The following is an 18,847-nucleotide window of genomic DNA, read 5'->3' as shown; positions in this document are numbered from 1 at the left end:
TAATTTGTACTTACATAAATAATTTACAATAAAATTTTAGTTTTGAACAGTTTTATTCATGAAATAATCGCAACAAATTGCACTCGAGCTCTAAAATTATTATCGAATTTTTGCCCTCGTGACACTTTGACATAATTTCATTCCCCTTCGGGTCGTGAAATTAAAACTGTCAAAGTGTCACTCGGGAAAAATTCGATAATTTTAAAGCTCTTGTGCAATTACTACTGATAATTTTCACCTATACTAATTTCATCTCTATTTATTTCACAATTAATTCTCAATTAATTCAATTAATTTAATTCAAAAATTTTTTTTGCCCCCCTGTATAAATAATTAGGTTTTTGTTTATATTGCTAATCTCCTCGACACCTAATGGTAAAAGAGGCAACCGATTATGTATGTATGTTATATTGCTAAATTACCTTTCAAATGAGCTATCACACAACCCCTACTCTCATTTAAAAAAATAATCGATTACGTAATCACGCACAGATGGATAACGTCACTAGTATTATATAATATGCCAAAAAGTTCTAATTTAAAAATAAAAATCGAATTTCTGTTCAAATTTGCCCATTCTCGAGATAATGAATTTATGCAAACTCAAACGTCCTCACTGTATATAGTGTCGCCTTTAGAGGGGTGTGCGCCACTGGCGAGAACTATTGTTCTCTGGGAAATATCAGGGCTAGTACCACGTTTCAGCAGCCTATCATTTCCTCTTGTTTTAGCCAAAATACTCATATTTTTCAAGTTCAGTCGCCTAGGGGATATTTTAAAAATATCATTTTATTTGGTCGGCTAATACTCGATTTTATTCCAATCACATGAATTTAGATAAAATATTATTTACTTATAACTAGTGCAACAAAAACATATTCCAAACCACCCTACCATTTTCCCAAAGATTTGCCGATCAAGATACACCTGAATGATGTCCTTTGCGCTTAAAGCTGAAAAGCAGCTTGTAGAAGATTTTGTCATGTTTTTTTGTTGTGGGAACTGGAGCATTATGTTTTTATATCTCTCTATTTGAAAATAAGTCGCGATTATCTCCCTTTTTGAAAGTTAATTCGTCGAAACGGGGTGGACAGTTATAGGGACCGTAAGGATTAATTCACTTAAAACAATACTGTTGCTAGAAACTGACATTATGGGACCGTGCAAGTTCGGAAAAGCGACACCTGGTTTCTACGCTCTGCACTTTTATTCGCACTTTTAATTATATTGGCCAATCATATGGTCCTGGTTACTGGATAATTGTCAAGGCCATAATAAAAAAAATAATAAGAAGAAAAAATAAGATTGAGGTTATGTTTATTAAAACCTAAGTAATTGTATGTAGTAAATAAAATTAGTTATTAAAATGCAATACTGTGCAGTGCAATATTGTGGAGCAATATATAATTTTTCTTCTTAAATGATAATAGGTATGAAATGTACGTCAATTTGACAATTTCAATTGACAATATGAATTATTTAAGAAAGTTGCAATTTTTCTCCGCTATTCGCGCACGATCGTATAGGTCGCATATAGGTCGCATATAGATCGTATAGGCTTTTTATTCACAGTCATTGGGTGCGTTCGGATGACCATAGCGGCTGACTGTCAGCAGAAATCGGCTGAGTGGTTGTATCCAGCCGTGATAGGGAAAGCTTAGTAAATCTCTCAGCGGCTGACTTCCAGCGGTGACGTCTAACAGCTACTGCTGGCTCAGCTGTCCAGCCGCTGTGGTCGTCCGAACGCACCCAATTGTTTCGAGCTTCTGTCATGTGTCACATATTATTAATATATCTGCGTCATACGTTATTGGTATAACCAATGATACAAACTAAAGACGTATGACGTAGATATATTAAAATTATGTGACACATGACAGAAGCTCGAAACAAATGACAAACGATGAGAAGCCCTAGAGAGTTAGACGTTGATATTTGATTTTTTTATAGCGCGGATTTTAAATTTCCCCTCCACTATTCCAGGCTGACCGAATAGGGAACTTGCACATGTTTTTTATTACATAATAGTGTTCAGTTTTGTTTAAAATTGAAATTTCCAAAATTTCACGCTTCAACAACTCGTAATAACTTAGAAATACATATTTAAAGCCTTCTGCGGTATAAAATAGTTAAAACGACTCGTGACGTCACATAGCTTTACAATAGTTATTATTATGGTTATATTTCGCTGTGTCTAGGTACACGCTAACGTGTACGTAAATAAAAAAAGTTAGGTACACGCGAATTAAACTTCATCAAGAAAGTGACGTCATTATTTAGCGTGCGCAGTGACTGTATATTTTGGTACATGCTATTTTGATATGTTTATTGTTTGTTTGATAGAAAAATTATTGTTAAGGTAAGTGAAGCAGAACTATTCAGATGTTTCAAACTTAATTGTAATAAATCAATGTATATATGCTTTTTCTCATGAGGATCTTTCAGTGCGTTACAGTTTTTCTTGTTAAAATAATTTTTATACGTAAGTTAATTATTATAATCAACTCTTCTAAATGGGAAATAAGCCACAATTTAACTAAAAAAATGATTTTATTATCGTTTCGACGTCCAAATCGGATGTCATTGTCAAAATACAAAAATTAGTCAGATTAAATAAATTATTAGAAAAATTTTTTACTAAGCAACAACATTTTTGTTTAATTTAATAATATTTTGTATTTTGACAACGACTTTCGATTTAGACGTCGAAACGTTAATAAAATCATTTGTTTAGTTAAATTGTGGCTTAGTTCCCATTTAGAATAGTTGATTACAAAAATGCCACAAGGAAATAGCTTCAGAACAAGTTAATTATATTATTATTGTGAAAGCTTTAGGTCTTCCTTTTATTTTAATTTTGGACGGTAATACTATTTCACTTACAACTAAAAAAATATGTATTAATTTATAGTCTCTTAACTTTTTCATACTGTTTTAAAATGTTGTTAAACTCATTAAAACAACTAAATAATTGTCCACACTTCATAGTTAATTTAAAAACAAACACTAAACAAATAAAAAATGAGAAATCTTTTTACTCATCAATATTAAAATTAAAGTGTAAACACAACGCGATTAAACAAATTCCAACACTCTGACACTCTAACTTTTTTATTTGCGTACACATTAGCGTGTACCTAGACACAGCGTTATATTTAGGTATATTCCTCTTCTCCTTCTTTAGTTTATTGGCCTTCACCTACTTGGGTATTTGGCCAGCTCATCGTCACCGTATAAGTGAAAAATATTTATATTCTAATGACATTTATCGTATGTCATTGTAATAATATAATATACCAGTTTGTTGAGATTGGAGTTTGATACAGTTTTTGAAGGAAAGAAAGAAGGTTTACTATGGAAAATGGAACCATTTTGTAAAAGTACAAGTTTTCTATGAATAGTTCAAAGGATCAAAAACACTTGTGACGTCATATAACTTCATTTTCTACTGACGTTTATAATGTCTAATTTAAAATTATATACAATTTTGTTTACTTTGTTGGTGCAAAATGTAAACATATAACCCGATGACGTCACGACGCGTTTTGGGCTCGCTGCTATAATTTGAATGTTTAATCGTCTTTAGGGGCCAAACGAAAGACAAACAAAACTTTTTTATCTTTGATACATGTTTTACATTAGAGAGATATCGCAAAGGCAAACGTTATTAGCGTGCCAAGACGTAAATAAGGGATAACTGTCTATTCCAACACAGGTATCAAGAGAGTTATCGCAAATGTTCTGGGGTCGGGGCTTAACGTTATTATGACAACCGACTTTTGGGATTAAAATGTAACCAACCTAGATATTAATGTTGAGGAATACTGTTATTTTTTTAGTGAAAAATGAATTTGGATATTGAGCAGGTTGACATGCATTTCAATTTTAATGATTTAGCCAACAATAAATATAAATAATCAGTATCAAAATAATATAAAAGATCTGAATAACTAATATCCTAACCACAAAAAGTAGTCTGTTGTAGACAAAATAAGAACGCAACGTGTTTCTTAACACAAGAAACAAGATGATTGACAGTTTTTAGTTTATAAAATTTGTATTCTATAAATTATTTTTATGTTTCATCCCAAATGTCAAATTAGCGTTAACGTTATTACCGTCCCTTATTTTAACCTAAATAGCGGGACACGTTATCCGGTATTAGCGTAATATTCACTCTGCGCTTGCTTACATGTCAAAATAGCGTATTGCGCTATTAGCGTGCGATAAAAATGCATTTGCGATTGCGATATCTCTCTATTATGTTCTGTTGTGATTCATAAAATTTTTTTCGAATTTAAAATTTTATGCTATTGTTCCCTATTGGAGGTCCACATTGTGAAGCTTTGTAAACTAATCCGTTAAAACACAATCATTTTTAAACTTGCTACATTAAAACATCAGTCTTGATCTTTTAAATGTTTGATTTCTCCATTGTTATAAACAAACGAGCCATGAATTAAAAAAAAGTAACTGAATTCGTCTCTGGTCATTGTAGGAAAACTTTTTTAATTTGCAAAAAATGTACTTTTTAAATATGAAAACATAATTTTTTCCCGGGCAATTGGTGAAAAGTTATCAAAACTGTTCATAAGCAAAAAATTGCAATCAAATTTTGCATTGTTGAATTTTTTTTCACTTTTTTTTTTAAATTTAGTTTATATATTAATTTTTCCTCTTACTTATTATACTCGTAGAATCATTTAATTGTAAGTTCATTTTTTCTCTTTTATATTATTTTAAAAAAAAGTTGTTTAGACAAATTATAACTTCATTATTTCTTGTAATGTAATAATTTTAAAAATAATAGAAGAGATAACAACATTATTCCAAAAAATTGTAAACAACATGACAGTACCAGAGGAATGGAGAGAGAGTATAACAATACCAATCTACAACAAAGGCGTAAAGACAGATCCTACCAACTACCGAGGAATTACACTCAATTCTACATCAAAACTATTGACAAAAATTCTATCCCAAAAAATATATAAGAAAGCCGGTATATCGGAAGAACAACAGGGTTTTCGCCCAAACAGATCTACAATAGACGCTATTTCCATAATGCGACAATTAGTTGAGAAATCAATAGAATTCGACAAGCCCATGTTCACATGCTTTGTAGATCTGAAACAAGCATTCGACAGAGTACGATTAAAGGACGTGCTCACTATCTTTGAAAAGAAAAAAAATAGGTCAGAGGTATAGAAACATAATCAAAGAGCTCAATAGATCCAACAAAACACGAATTAAAACCACACACGGGCTCACGGAAGAAATCAAAATCAATGTAGGCATTAGACAAGGGGACAGCCTCAGTCCATGCCTATTTAATTTAATAATGAATGAAGTTATAGGTAGTGTTAACATAATGAATCAGGGATACAAAATGGGTAACCGAACCATGAGAATACTTTGCTACGCAGATGATGCAATCTTAATAGACGAAAACGAAGATGACTTACAACGCCTACTACAAAAATTCAAAATAACCGCCGAAATATAACCTGACACTATCCAAAGAGAAAACCCAATCGATGGTAATATCCAGGAAACCAATTAGATGTAAATTAGTAGTGGACGACCATATAATCGAACAGGTAATGGATTGCAGATACTTAGGTGTGGAAATATCTAGTGACAGGCATCTGTGGCAAGAATCAAAACAGCAGGCAACGAAAGCAGCGAGAATATCTGGTTTCCTGAGGGATATAATCTGGCGGAATAAATATATGAGCACCGAAAGCAAAGTCCGCATTTATAAGACATGTGTTAGACCCGTACTGACATACGCAGCTGAGACAAGGGCCGAAACAACAAAGACCAAACAAATAATGAGAACAACAGAGATGAAAACCCTAAGATCCATAAGAGGTATCACACTCAGAGATAGAATACGAAACGAAGACACATTGAGAGAGCTAGGCGTTCAAGACGTAGTGAGATGGACAAGAGCGCGACGACGCATGTGGAGAGACCACGTAGATCGGATGGACCCTGAACGTATGGCGCATTGGGCGAAAACACAGAAGCCCAACACCAAGCGACCCATAGGAAGACCCAAAAAACGATGGTACGAGAGTTGGAGCTCCGGATCGCAGCAAAGACTGTAACAGAAGAAACAGGACATAGTCCTATTACAAGAAGAAGAAGAAAGAAGAATATTTTTTGTACTACGATTTTCAAGATTCTTACATCAGTTTGTAGGTACATGTATTGACATCGTTTGCTATTATTCCGCTAACAAAAAATGCTTATATGGCATTATACGGGGCTGAATGGAAGTGTTGTATTTTCTCCTAACTTTAAAAATTCTGTGGAAAAGTTGAAGAACTGATTTTCTTTTGTAGTCCTTTCTCGTATTATCCCGGAGGCGTCACCAAGATTTTGTTTTTGGAATTATCCAAATATCTCTTCTCTTGTAAGAGCTGTGCAATTTTATGTAAATAAAGACACATATTGACGCATAAACATAAATATCTTCAATAGAGGTTGGATTAATAATATTAGAATGGCCCGCATGCAGCCCAGATCTCAATCGTATCGAGCATTATTTATGGGATGAATTAAAAATAGCTATTCGCCATCATACTAGGCCTCCAGCAAATTTGGTAAATACAGTTATTGGCAGAGGAATATCGGGCTATTCCCCAGGCAACGATAACACATCTTATTTATTCGATGTCAAACAGATTACAAGCAGTCGTTGCTGTGAGAGGTGGACGACATACCCGCTATAATTGTTTTGTTGTTAATTTTGTTTTGTATTGTTAATTTTACTGCGTTCGATAATTTTAATTAAATAAACCTTCAAGTCAGAGCTTTTATAAAAAAGAGATATTCGGATAATTCAAAAAACAAAAGCTTATGCATACCTCCGAGATAATGCAAAAGGAGTATGAAACAAAATCAGCCCTTAAATTTTTCAAAGTATCTATAAAATCGGAGTACAAAATAATAAAGTTATAAATTGTCAAACTTAATCAAAAATTTTTAGTGGCGGAATTTTGTGCCGCTGAATGTATTAATCACTATGAAGTTCTAAGAATATTTTTAGCATTACAAGATCCAACTTTGCCAGCATTATCAATGTTGTAGGTTCATTTTTTAAAATAATAAATAATAATAATAATTTGTTATTATTTATTGAACCTTAAGAACTCTTATGTTTTTTACTGGTCCATAAACAAGAATAATAAGATCCATTCACGAGAATCTTAATTACAAATATACTTTCAAGACACAAACACAAACACAAATTAATCTGATATTGATAGAAACAACAAACTGCAGTAATTGGAATTATTAGCATAGTTATTTATCTAAGAAAGTTTCACATCTTGAGTGTACTTTAGACAGCTGCAAAACTCCGTCTAGCGAACCTTATCAGAGTCCAAATATTTCCATCTAAATAAATGATATTATGCAGGGTGTATGAAATAAGTGGGGCGGTGGAATATTTCGCGAAATGAAATTCGGATCGAAAAAATGAAAAAGACGTATTCAATACTTTTCAAAAATCTATCCCAGCACGCCCCCCCCCTACCACATCTCCTAGAGAGGGGTGTGTGGGCAACTTTGAAATCTAACTCTTTTTTTATTGCAGATTTGGATTCATCATAAAAAAAGAATGTGGGTGTACTTTGTACGCACGTAAGAAGTTATACTTCTATTATATGATTTCAACGAAATACATATAGGTACTTACAACAGTTTATTTGTATTAATAAAAAAAGGAATAATAATCGTCCGTCCGTGTCCGGATTCGTAGTCGAATGCTCTACCAAAAACCCATCAGTGTTTTGTTTTGACGGCTGCTCGGACGTAATTACAAAAGACGGTGACAAATAAATCAAGTGAAGTATAGTTATATAAAAATGTTTAATACCTATTATCTTATTCCAAGGAAGATAAATCCAAAGACACAAAAATTATAATAAATATATGTACTAAAAACACTAATATATTCTTTTTAAACCTTAGTCGGTCTGATATATACATAACTTGGATGATTTAGCAACTAACAACATACTGTCTGTGTGCGCATGCGCCGAGGATTATAAAATTTCACTCTCGATCGTAAAGAAGTATAACTTCAAAAATAAGTAACTTTTATCAGGAACATTCTTTCTCATTGTTGATAGATGGCGCTATAATCGGAAAAAATGATTTATTTATCATCTTCTTCAGACTGTTTGCATCCACTCCTGGACAAAGGCCTCCCCATAGTCCCCATGACCTCTCCACTCTTCTCTGTTTTGTGCTATATGGTGCCAGTTTCTCCCCACTTTGTCTAGTCTAGGTTTTGATGTCATCTAGTCATCGTTTTTGTGGTCTTCCTATACTTCGACTGTGTTCGGGTGGTCTCTAATGTACCGGGTGTCCCAATAAGAATGGCTCTCGGCCATATATCAGGAACCGTTTATACCATCTGGAAAACGTTTCTTTGTTTTTTCCATAGCACACTACTTTTTCTTAACCTCGTTTACCGCTAACAGTAACAGTCATGTTTAAAATTTACATATTTCTTAAGATATCTCGAGATAGAAAAAAGTATCGACATACGGTTTTCGGTATTATGTTGCTAATATGGTCTAATTTTGTAATACAGGATTAAAAATGCATACTTGTATTTAATATTTTCCAAAGAAAACTAGATTTCTGAAAATGATTAAATAACGCCTCCTAGCTTGCATATTACTTATTACGTTATTTCGAAAATAAGACACTTACATTGACGAAAAATACCAAGTTTTCAACAAGACCAAGTATGCAAAATTCGACATAGCAGAACCGGACTTACAGCCATTTTTTCATAAGAAGGTTCCCACTCACCCCCACCTCTTATTTGCAAAGGTAGACTTAAACTTGTGAAATCAAATATGCGCAGAATTTTATGAAGAATACGATAATTGGATTTCCAGTGCCCTTTCATTAGACAAATTTTGTAAAACTTTCATTTTTTAAATTTTGATATTCAATTACGCCCTCTAGCGGTGGACCTACAATTATGAAAATAATTTCCAGGCTTTTATAGCCTGGTTTATCAACGGTAAATTATTATAGAAACGGTCTAATATCTCGAGAAATACATTTTGAAATAACAAACGAAAAAACACGTGTTTCATATTTTTTTTATCGTATGGTACCAAATACTAGCTGGGGGTGGAGCGGGGGACAACTTTGAAATTGTATATGGAAATCCACATTTTTCATTGCAGATTACTTTTCTACGTGAAAAAGTAAACAAGTTTAATCTGAACTTTTTTTAATCGTGGTAGATGGCGCTGTAATCACAGAAAAACATATACAGATCCCAAGTCTGCAAAATAATTTTTTATGGTACCTACTCAATACAGTTGTTTAGGAATGTTTTGTCGACTCTGCGATAATCTGAGATATATCTGAGAATCTGCAATAAAAAATTGGGGTTTCCTTTAAAGATTTCAAAGTTGTTATCCTATTAGTGTTATCTTATTATATTATTGTAATCTCAAAGCCTGAACTCTGAAAGATAGTAAAGTTATGACAACGCAATCTATTTGAATTTACCAATTTGCGATTTGTTTGTACTTACTTATAATGAGTTCATAACAACAGGCACACAATTCCAAAGTGGCAATAAATTCTAATAGTAACTGTTTGCTGAACTTTTCGCTGTCTCCGTAAATTAATTTTACTATTTTTCTTAATACAGATGCGAGGAACAAAGTGAGAAGTATGTAGGTAGTGGAAACGATAATGGGGTTGATACCGAGGATGTTTTCATTTTTGCTGAAACAAAAAGATGAATTTAAGTCAGCAGCTCTAATATAAGAGTTTTTTTAATAATAAAAACAGGATAAGTTTATATACAAATATTAGTTGTTTTTTGAATATATAAATATCGAAATTAAAAAATACTTTATACAAGGTTTTACGAATATGATCCTCAACTAATTAGAACGTACGAAAGATTTACTTTCAATATTAACAATATTGAAAATAAAACTTTATTAGAACTAATCTATTGGTTACATCATTTGTGGCTTCTAAAATTTGCAAGCCAACGAATTGAAGGGACTAAGAAGGCCGACGGAGATCTATCACAGCGGTTCCCAACCTTTTTTCACTGCCGTACCCCTTGAGATAAATTTATTTCAAATTGTACCCCCAAGAAAAAAAAGTTGCAAGGACATTAATCATGGAAAGTAAATATTAACGCAAGAGTTTTTTTTTATCTTTTATTTGAAAATAAGTTATTGTTCCAAAATGAGGACTATATATGTTTCTAATAAACTTAGTAAATTCTAAATACCAACTGTAAAAAATAATAACAAAGTAAATACAATGTTTCTTATCACAAACACATACTAGAATTAGCAAATAAGTTTATTGAAAAAAAAAAGAAATCAAAATTATCCTTAAAACAAGTCAAAACTGTTTTAGTGTGACCTTTGGGCCTGTTTTGTTGCACATAATATTTTGCAATCAATATCAAAGGTTAATAAATACACTCTTAAATCAGGACTTGCATTTAGCTTATTCCTATACTTATTCTTAATGAAAGCATAGGAAGAGAACGATCTCCCAACTAGTTCTGTGTTTGTAAAAGGAAGTAAAACCAGAAGGGCTTTTGTTGTTAAGGTCCATAATCATCCCTAATGCTCACCCAGAATTGTCCAAGGGGTTTCTTCTTGAACTCGGACTTCAAGGAGGAGTCACTTGAAAGTTTTAGGAGCTTTTCCATCTCATGAACGGTCAATGTAGCAGTCTTGACGTTTTCTTCATTGAAAGGATCTGCAATCCAGTTCTCTCCGTCACCTCGTTTAGGAAAATACTTTCTAAAAGAGTCCTTCAGGTTTGTCAAATGTGTCACTATTTGATGTTTTACTTTGTCAGATATGGGCAGATTATTGTCACTCAAGAAATCATGAAGCGTGCCAAAAACTTCAGCTTGATTGTTTTGAATACAGGTTTTCCAAAAATTAATTTTCTTCAGCATGGATTCAATTTTGTCAGCAACTTTTAATACTGTAATTGAGCTGTTCTGTAACTCTAAACTGAGTTTATTGATCTGAGAAAAAATATCAGCTAAATAAGCAAGCTTTTGAAGCCAGTCACTATCATGAAACTTGGAGGCTAAATAAAAAGCATGCTCTTCAAAAAATACTTGCAGTTCATGTCTGAGCTCAAAAAGTCTTGTAAGAAACTTCCCGCGAGATAGCCACCTTACTTCCGTGTGCAAAAGCAACGTGGATTGAATGCCACCCATACCTTCACAAAGCACTTTGAACAGTCTGGAGTTTGTTGCATTGGCTTTAACAAAGATGACTATTTTAACTGCTTCATTGAGAACATCATTCAAAGAAGACGGCAACTTTTTGGCTGCAAGACTCTGTCTGTGGATGCAACAATGGCCCCATGCTACGTGGGAGGCCACTTCTTTTACGCGCCCCCGAAAACCGATATATTTGCCAGACATTCATTTTGCTCCGTCAGCGCATATACCACACAATTTACCCCAGTCTATAAATCTATAAGTAGCTATAAATCACATTGACCACATCTTCCCCTGTAGTACGCTCAGTTAATGCATGGCACAGCAACAGATTTTCTTCAAACTCCTTGTTGGGATTTACATATCTTGCAGTAACAAGTAAGATTGCTAGGGCAGCAATGTCCGTACTTTCTTTAACTTCGATGGAAAAAAATCACTGTCTTTTAATTACTGAACCACTTTTTCTTCAATGTACTTAGAAATGTCTTGAATTCGCCGTGAAACTGTGTTGTTTGACAGCGGGATGGAGTTCACCTTACGAACAAAGTTCTGACCAAACATACACTGAACAGCATCTTTTATACAAGAGGCTATCAAATCCTCACCTATTGTATGGTTTTTACCACTTTTTACAATATGGTCGCTAATTTTGAAAGAGGCTTCCACAGAATTTTCATTATCTCTATTAACTGATGCGAAATAAGAAGAAACCACGCCATCTTTCCCATAATTTTTTGAAAGTCGTTCAAAATAGGTAATTTCTTTATTTTTGTGCTGGGCGTGTTTGGATTCAAGGTGGCGCAAAAGTAAGGAAGGTTTCATGCTACCATTACTTAAAACCTCTCCACAAACAACACATAGTGGGTTTGGACTTTCCTCCTCTCCAGTAAACGAAAAGCCATATTTCAAATACTCATTTGAATATTTTTGTTTCTTTGAGGAAGTTCCAGTACTAGTACTAGATTTCTGAGGTTTACTATCACTGGTACTCACACAAGAAGAATGTTCTGCTGCTAAGTCCCGGGACGTACTAGGCTTGCTAAGCACCTGACTTGCCGTATCAGTCTGATTTGTTTTAACCGATCCAGTTTTTAACCACTTTTCCATCTTCTTGATTACAGTTAAATCGTTTACAAATCAGTCAAAAACTAACACGCACAATAAGCAAGTAAAAAGTAAACTGAACATAAAATCACGTAATGAAGAGCGACAGACGACAATCAAATACTATGCAAGCGAACTATTCGAGCACTGACTGACGACGGTACGGTAGCTGCATTGTGATAGTGGCAAGTGAGTGGGGGAGGGGGAGCGGCAGAGGGCGAACTGACCTTGACGAGCGAGCGTGAGTCAGACCATCGGACCATTCGGCGCACCAGTACTGTACTGTACTTTTCAACCACCACGTACGTAACGTACGACAAACACATAAAGTCCGCCATTACCAAATATTTTCGGCGTACCCCCAACCAGGTCGTTGCGTACCCCATGGGGTACGCGTACTTCAGGTTGGGAACCGCTGATCTATCAGGTTGCATCTCACTGCCCGCCTGTCCAGCGCAGCAAAATTCCAACAAAGATTAGTTCCCAATACTCAGAATAGGAGTAGAACTAATAAAAATAATAAATAATCATTTCGTTGTGAACCGAAACAAGAGCTCGTTGTGAACCGTAACTTTAGTTAGTTCAGAAAGCACCAAAAGCCCTCTAACTAGTTGATAAGTTTGATTCTCTCTGAACAAAATGCAGGCTGCCAGCCTCCGTCCACAAACGAAAGATCGCGATTATTTATTATTCTTATTAGTTCTACTCCTATTCTGAGTACTATTGGGAACTAATCTTTGTTGGAATTTTGCTGCGCTAGACAGGCGGGCAGTGAGATGCAACTTGATAGACAGGGCCACTTTATCCATTAGGCAATATAGGCAGTTGCCTAGGGCGGCACATTATGAGAGGGCGGCAAAAATACTGTACAAAAATATTTGTATATAAAAATTATGGATCTGGCTTCTGTCATTAAAGAGTATGAAGCTCTTTCAAATTACTTTACCGCAAGGAAGCCAAAAAATTGTGCCCAAATAAAACATATAAAGAAATAAGAAAGACAAAAAGAAAAATTCAATTTGACGAGGGGGTCGATGAAGAACTAAACTTTTCAGCTAGCTCTCAGGGGTGAAAATTATTTTATTAAATATATCCCCAGAATTCGATAGAGGGACAAATTCTAAGCAAAATTTGTTACATAAAATTATTAAAATAAATAAAAAATTTTGAGTTATTAAAGATCAAAGATTTTAATGTTTCGTGAGAAAAATGCATGTTTTTAACCGGTTTTTCATAAATAACTCAAAAATTATAAGCTTTTACAAAAAAGTTATTATTACCAAAATTAAAGCTAATAAAAAATGAAATAAACTCACTTATTGGAAAAACCTTTTAATGTTAACTAAAAGTGTATTATAGGTAATTGATTATATATTTTTTCGGCGAGTACCCAAATCTAAGTATTTAAGCTTAAATAACATCTTAAATATCAAGCTTAAGTAACATTTTGTAACATAATATTAAACATTTCTTAAAGTACTTCGAAATATTTATCAAATGAGCCCCGGAACAAGTTGATAGCATTAAAATTTATGCACCAAATATTTTTCAAAATTTATCTTTTAAAAATTTTTCCAAAAAAGTTATTGTTTTTTTTTAAATAACTCCGTTAATTTTTACAATATCAGGTTTATCTAAAAACCATTTAAAAGTTAATTTTAATGGCTTGTAAAACACGTTAAATTTAATCTCTTAAACGTGTTACTTTTTTAAAAATAAAAGGTTAAATGCCCCCGGTTACATGCTTCTCGCAGCAAAATTTAAGATTTAAACGTTTTCGGTTATTTTTTACCCTACAGAAGTAGTAAAAAGGTAAAAAATTTGATACAGAAAAAACTAAAATTTGGTTATGCATATATCACTTTTGACGTATATTGAGTATTTTTGAAGTTATTATCAAAAGAAAATGAAAATTACGATAATTTTAAAACCTCTGATTTTTTTAAATCATATCTTTTTTTAAAAATATGCATTCTAAACCTGTCAAAATTGTTAAAATCATTACTTATGCTAATATAAAGAAATTCTTCTAAGGATTAAGTACTATAAATTTTAATTTTTGTGGAAATGGCGTAGGTATGTTTTATTTTTCATTTTTTCCTAAAAAGTTCTAAAGGGTTGCTTAAATGTGATGCTATTAACTTCTACTGGAACTCGTTTGATAGGTACTTCGAAGTAATTTGACAAGTACTTAGTAGGTATATTTTATAAAATGCATCGTTTTCCCGTTAATTAAGCTTGAAAACTTACGATTTGAGTACTCGTTGAATAAAATATACATTCAATTACTCATAACTTACTAAACTCACTTTGAATTAACATTAGTTCAGTTCTTTAAGTGAGGAGTGTATTCAGCTTTTTATTATCTTCAATTTTGGTAATAATAACTTTTTGGTAAAAGCTTATAGTTTTTGATTTATACGTGGAAAAGATCTTTAAAACATGCATTTTTTACGAAAAAATAAAATCTTTGACCTTTAATAACTCAAAAAGTATTGATTTATATTAATAACTTTATACATATAACAAATTTTGCTTAGAATTTGTCTCTATATCGATTTACGGTATTATTAAAAAAAATAATTTTCACCCTCGAGAAGGGGTGGCATCCACCACCACGGTAAAAGCGCAAGTTGGTATTATGTCACCTTTGTTCCTTGAGGTATCCTCTAACTACTCACCAATTTTCATGAAAATTGATGGAGGTTCAACGAAATCGGAGGTGAAAATCTTCAGTGACTGCACTAAGTAGATTGAAAGATATTTTACCTAATTTTGACATTTATTTGCGCATTTATTTGTGCACCTCAGTTGCCAGCGTGTCTGCTGAAAGGCCATTTTCGAAAGTATCAAGAATTAAAAATAAAATCCACAAGGAAAAATTTACTGTAGCCGGCTGTATACCATTAATTACAAAAATTGAAGAAAAATCTTCTGCGTAAAAGGTATATTTATTTTTTTTATAAATATACCTTTTACGCAGAAGATTTTTCTTCAATTTTTGTAATTAAAAATAATTTCCCATTAAGTATGACGCAAGAACGTGTTAACAATTTGTCGATTTTGTCAAGAAAAAATTTTTTTTTTGAAAAGTGTTTTTTTGAAAATAGGTCTCTGATGTGATCGAACTGGAATGACAATTTTTTCTGTTATAGATATATAAACATCGTAGTTTAAATCCATTTTTAATGTACATATTCTTCTTTAAATAAAAATTTCTGCAGTTTTTTTTCGCAAAAATGGTACATGCCTGAAGGGCGGCTACTAGAGAATTGCCTAGGGCGTCAATTTACCTAAACGCGGCCCTGTTGATAGATCTCCCTCGGCCTTCTTTGCTCCGGCGATTCGTTGGCTTGCAAATTTTAGAAGCCACAAATGATGTAACCAATAGATTAGTTCTAATAAAGTTTTATTTTCAATATTGTTAATGTTAAAAGTAAAACTTTCGTTCGTATTTAGCAGATGCCGCCACGGCATCCATGTCATTATGATCTTTCGTTTGTGGATCGAGGGTGGCGGCTTGAATTTTAGTTGTTCAGACAGAATTAAATATGCGCTCTCTGAGGAAACCCCAATAAGGGTAGAAACTAGTTAGAGTGGTTTTGGGGCTCTCTGAACTAATGATTATTGAAATGATTATTTATTATAAATAGAACGTCTTCAGAGTGTACTAGATTTCTTTCGAAAAACGAATTTCTATTATAAACTTAACGTTTTCTAGATTTCTAGCGTACTAGATTTCTTTCGAAAAACGAATTTCTATTATAAACTTTACGTTTTCATTATTGTACATTATAATATAATGTAAGATCTTTAGTAACAAAATTGGCCTATTGTCAATAACCTTGTAGTTTAGACACAATAAGCTAGATATTAAAAAATATCGAAATTTCATATTTAAAGTCTTTTCAAATGAACAGTAAGCAATACGTCTTATAAATCTGACTAGAGAATATACAATTTAAAATCAGAATAAGTTTAGCTTTTTATAGTCTATTACACTCAGAACCATAATTTTTCCAGTCACTTATCTAATGCTTTGAATTGTTTATTGATGATGATGATGATGATGATGATGATAGTAGGTATGTTTGGCATGGAAACTAGTCCATTTGCAACTGATTTTTGAATGATTTATGATATCTTTATGAAACGAAACTTGATTGTAAGTTTGTATTATATATTCAGTTGTATGTAAGTGATTAGAAACGAGTATGTATCTATATTGATTTCTCATTGAGTGACATTTTACGTGAGTTATGTTTACTGGAAGTTGCACATTACTTTTAACCAGGTTTTCATCAAAATAAGCTGAAAGTGCTTTATTTTTAATACATAATAATACAAATCTACAACAGGATGTAACTAATATCACACATATAAAATATTCTCCATATTGTTTCACGTCCAAAATATACACGTGTGATATACCTGTACTGGAAGACAACACAGTTGCCACCTTTGCTGATGATACAGCTATTCAAGCAGTAGGGACGACAAGTGAAGAGGCGACCAACAAGGTCCAAATAGCAGTTAACCAAATCTATAAGTGGACACAAAAATGGAGAATCAGGCTAAATGAAGCTAAATCTGTCCATGTTAATTTCACCAACAAAAAAATACAATATATACCAGTTATAATCAACAATATCCAAGTACCATATGCAGATACTGCTAAGTATTTGGGTATAACATTGATGCAAAACTACGCTGGAAGGTGCACGTTAAGAAAAAAAGGGAAGAACTAAATATAAGATATAAAAAAATGTATTGGCTAATTGGAAGAAACTCCACATTCTCGATGCATAATAAGTTACTAATTTACAAACAAATATTGAGACCTGTATGGACTTATGGATGCCCACTATGGGGGTGTACTGACCAAGTAATATAACAGTATTACAAAGATTCCAGAACAAAATACTAAGAAATATTGTAGATGCTCCTTGGTATGTTACAAACAGTGATCTTCATAAGGACCTAGGAATGGAAACTGTGGATATAATCATCAAGAAGATGGCAGGAAGTCACGAGCAACGACTTCACATGCACGAGAATATTGAGGCAATCCAGCTCCTCGATACCACTGGGCAAGTTAGAAGACTGAAGAGGACAAAATCTTATGAACTAGTTTAATTGATAGGTGATAGTGAAAAGCAAAGCATAGTGCTTGTGCGCGTTAGTGTGTGTGCTAGAATAGTGCACTATCTTGTTAGGTTAGATAAGAGACGCTATGGGGTAAGCTCTTAATTTTAAGGAACAGTAATAATTTAGGTTAGATTAAAATTGCTCATTGGTCAAGTATGAACAGATTGTAATTGTAATAATCATCATCGTAGTGATGATTATGGGAAAAAATATTGTTTCACGTTGTTCGCACGTTAATTTTCTGAGAATGTGTGTAGTTGCTTGAAGAGGTCTGTCCTCTTATCCCTTGATTTCTTGAGTGACGAATTCTTGCTTATTGCATAATATTAAAATAAAATCACGTACAGTAATCGTGTTTACTGATGAAAACAAAACACTTTTAAACCTTTCGAGCCCTACAATCCACCATTTTTAATCCAGAAGCAGGTAGAAAATCTACCCAACTTTAGACTCCGTATAATTAATTACTAAGTTTTTGTATCAAAAGGAAATCACGTACATCAAGCTAGTTTATTCATTCAATATCCAATGGAAACTACACATTGGTATTATATTGATTAGACGCAAATTATCTATAAATACATCTCTTTTTTGTAAGAATAAGAACACGTAAGATTTTGGTCGCAATTACACACTTTTACACTTTTACATTTCGTCAATTTAATGGTATCAATAATTTAGTCATGTATTTTATTAATTAAAACTGTTAAACATCAAACGGACTTTTATTACGATTGTCTTTAAAGGAATCCTACATCTTGGGGGCTCGTCCGGGATCTAAGAAAGACAATTTCGTCGTAAAGTTCGCGAAATACCGTAAAGTGACGTGTAATTAAAAAATCGGCTCAGGTGACGTGACGTAATTTTTGGAAACTGTTTATGACTGTTCGGGAAACGTGGAAACTGTTGGTGATTTTCGAACTTTTTTAAACTATTGGTGACTTCCGGACTTTGTGAACTGTTGGTGAATGGTTGTGTTGGTGGAGTAGCAGCCTAGTACAGTGTAGACGACGCTGTTAGGCAAATACGACGGCTGTTTGGACAGTGACGACGACGACGACGAGACGCAATCATAGCAAGCAGTATTACCAAGGAGAAATCAGGTGTGTTTGTTTCAATATTTTAGAAGTAGTCAAGACACTTTGGTCTTGTGTGTGGAAATTAGAAATCTGACCAAAGATTATTTTTTTTCGAGGAGCTGTGAACTGGAACTTTGACGATAAACAGTGAATGTTGCGAAAGAACTATCATAAATCATTTAACGATTAACTTTTTTTGTTTTTCATTTTTTTTTTGTTCATTTATTTTAATAAATCATAACTTTGTTAGTATTTG

General features: G+C 33.1%; 1 protein-coding gene across 1 annotated transcript in view; it reads right to left on the bottom strand.

Moving 5' to 3' along the window:
• The window catches only part of LOC114331453 (aquaporin-11), a 48,255-nt gene that overhangs the window by 19,342 nt on the left and 10,066 nt on the right, over positions 1-18,847 (bottom strand). Inside the window, exon 2 of the mRNA XM_028281038.2 lies at positions 9,578-9,774. Within this exon, the coding sequence (XP_028136839.2) occupies positions 9,578-9,774 (197 nt within the window). The remainder of the gene's footprint in view (positions 1-9,577; positions 9,775-18,847) is intronic.

This window comes from Diabrotica virgifera, chromosome 3, assembly GCF_917563875.1.
Source record: "Diabrotica virgifera virgifera chromosome 3, PGI_DIABVI_V3a".
In the NCBI taxonomy this organism is placed as follows: domain Eukaryota; kingdom Metazoa; phylum Arthropoda; class Insecta; order Coleoptera; family Chrysomelidae; genus Diabrotica; species Diabrotica virgifera.
Note: the sequence above shows the minus strand (reverse complement) of the source record. Positions and strands in the feature narration are given on the sequence as shown.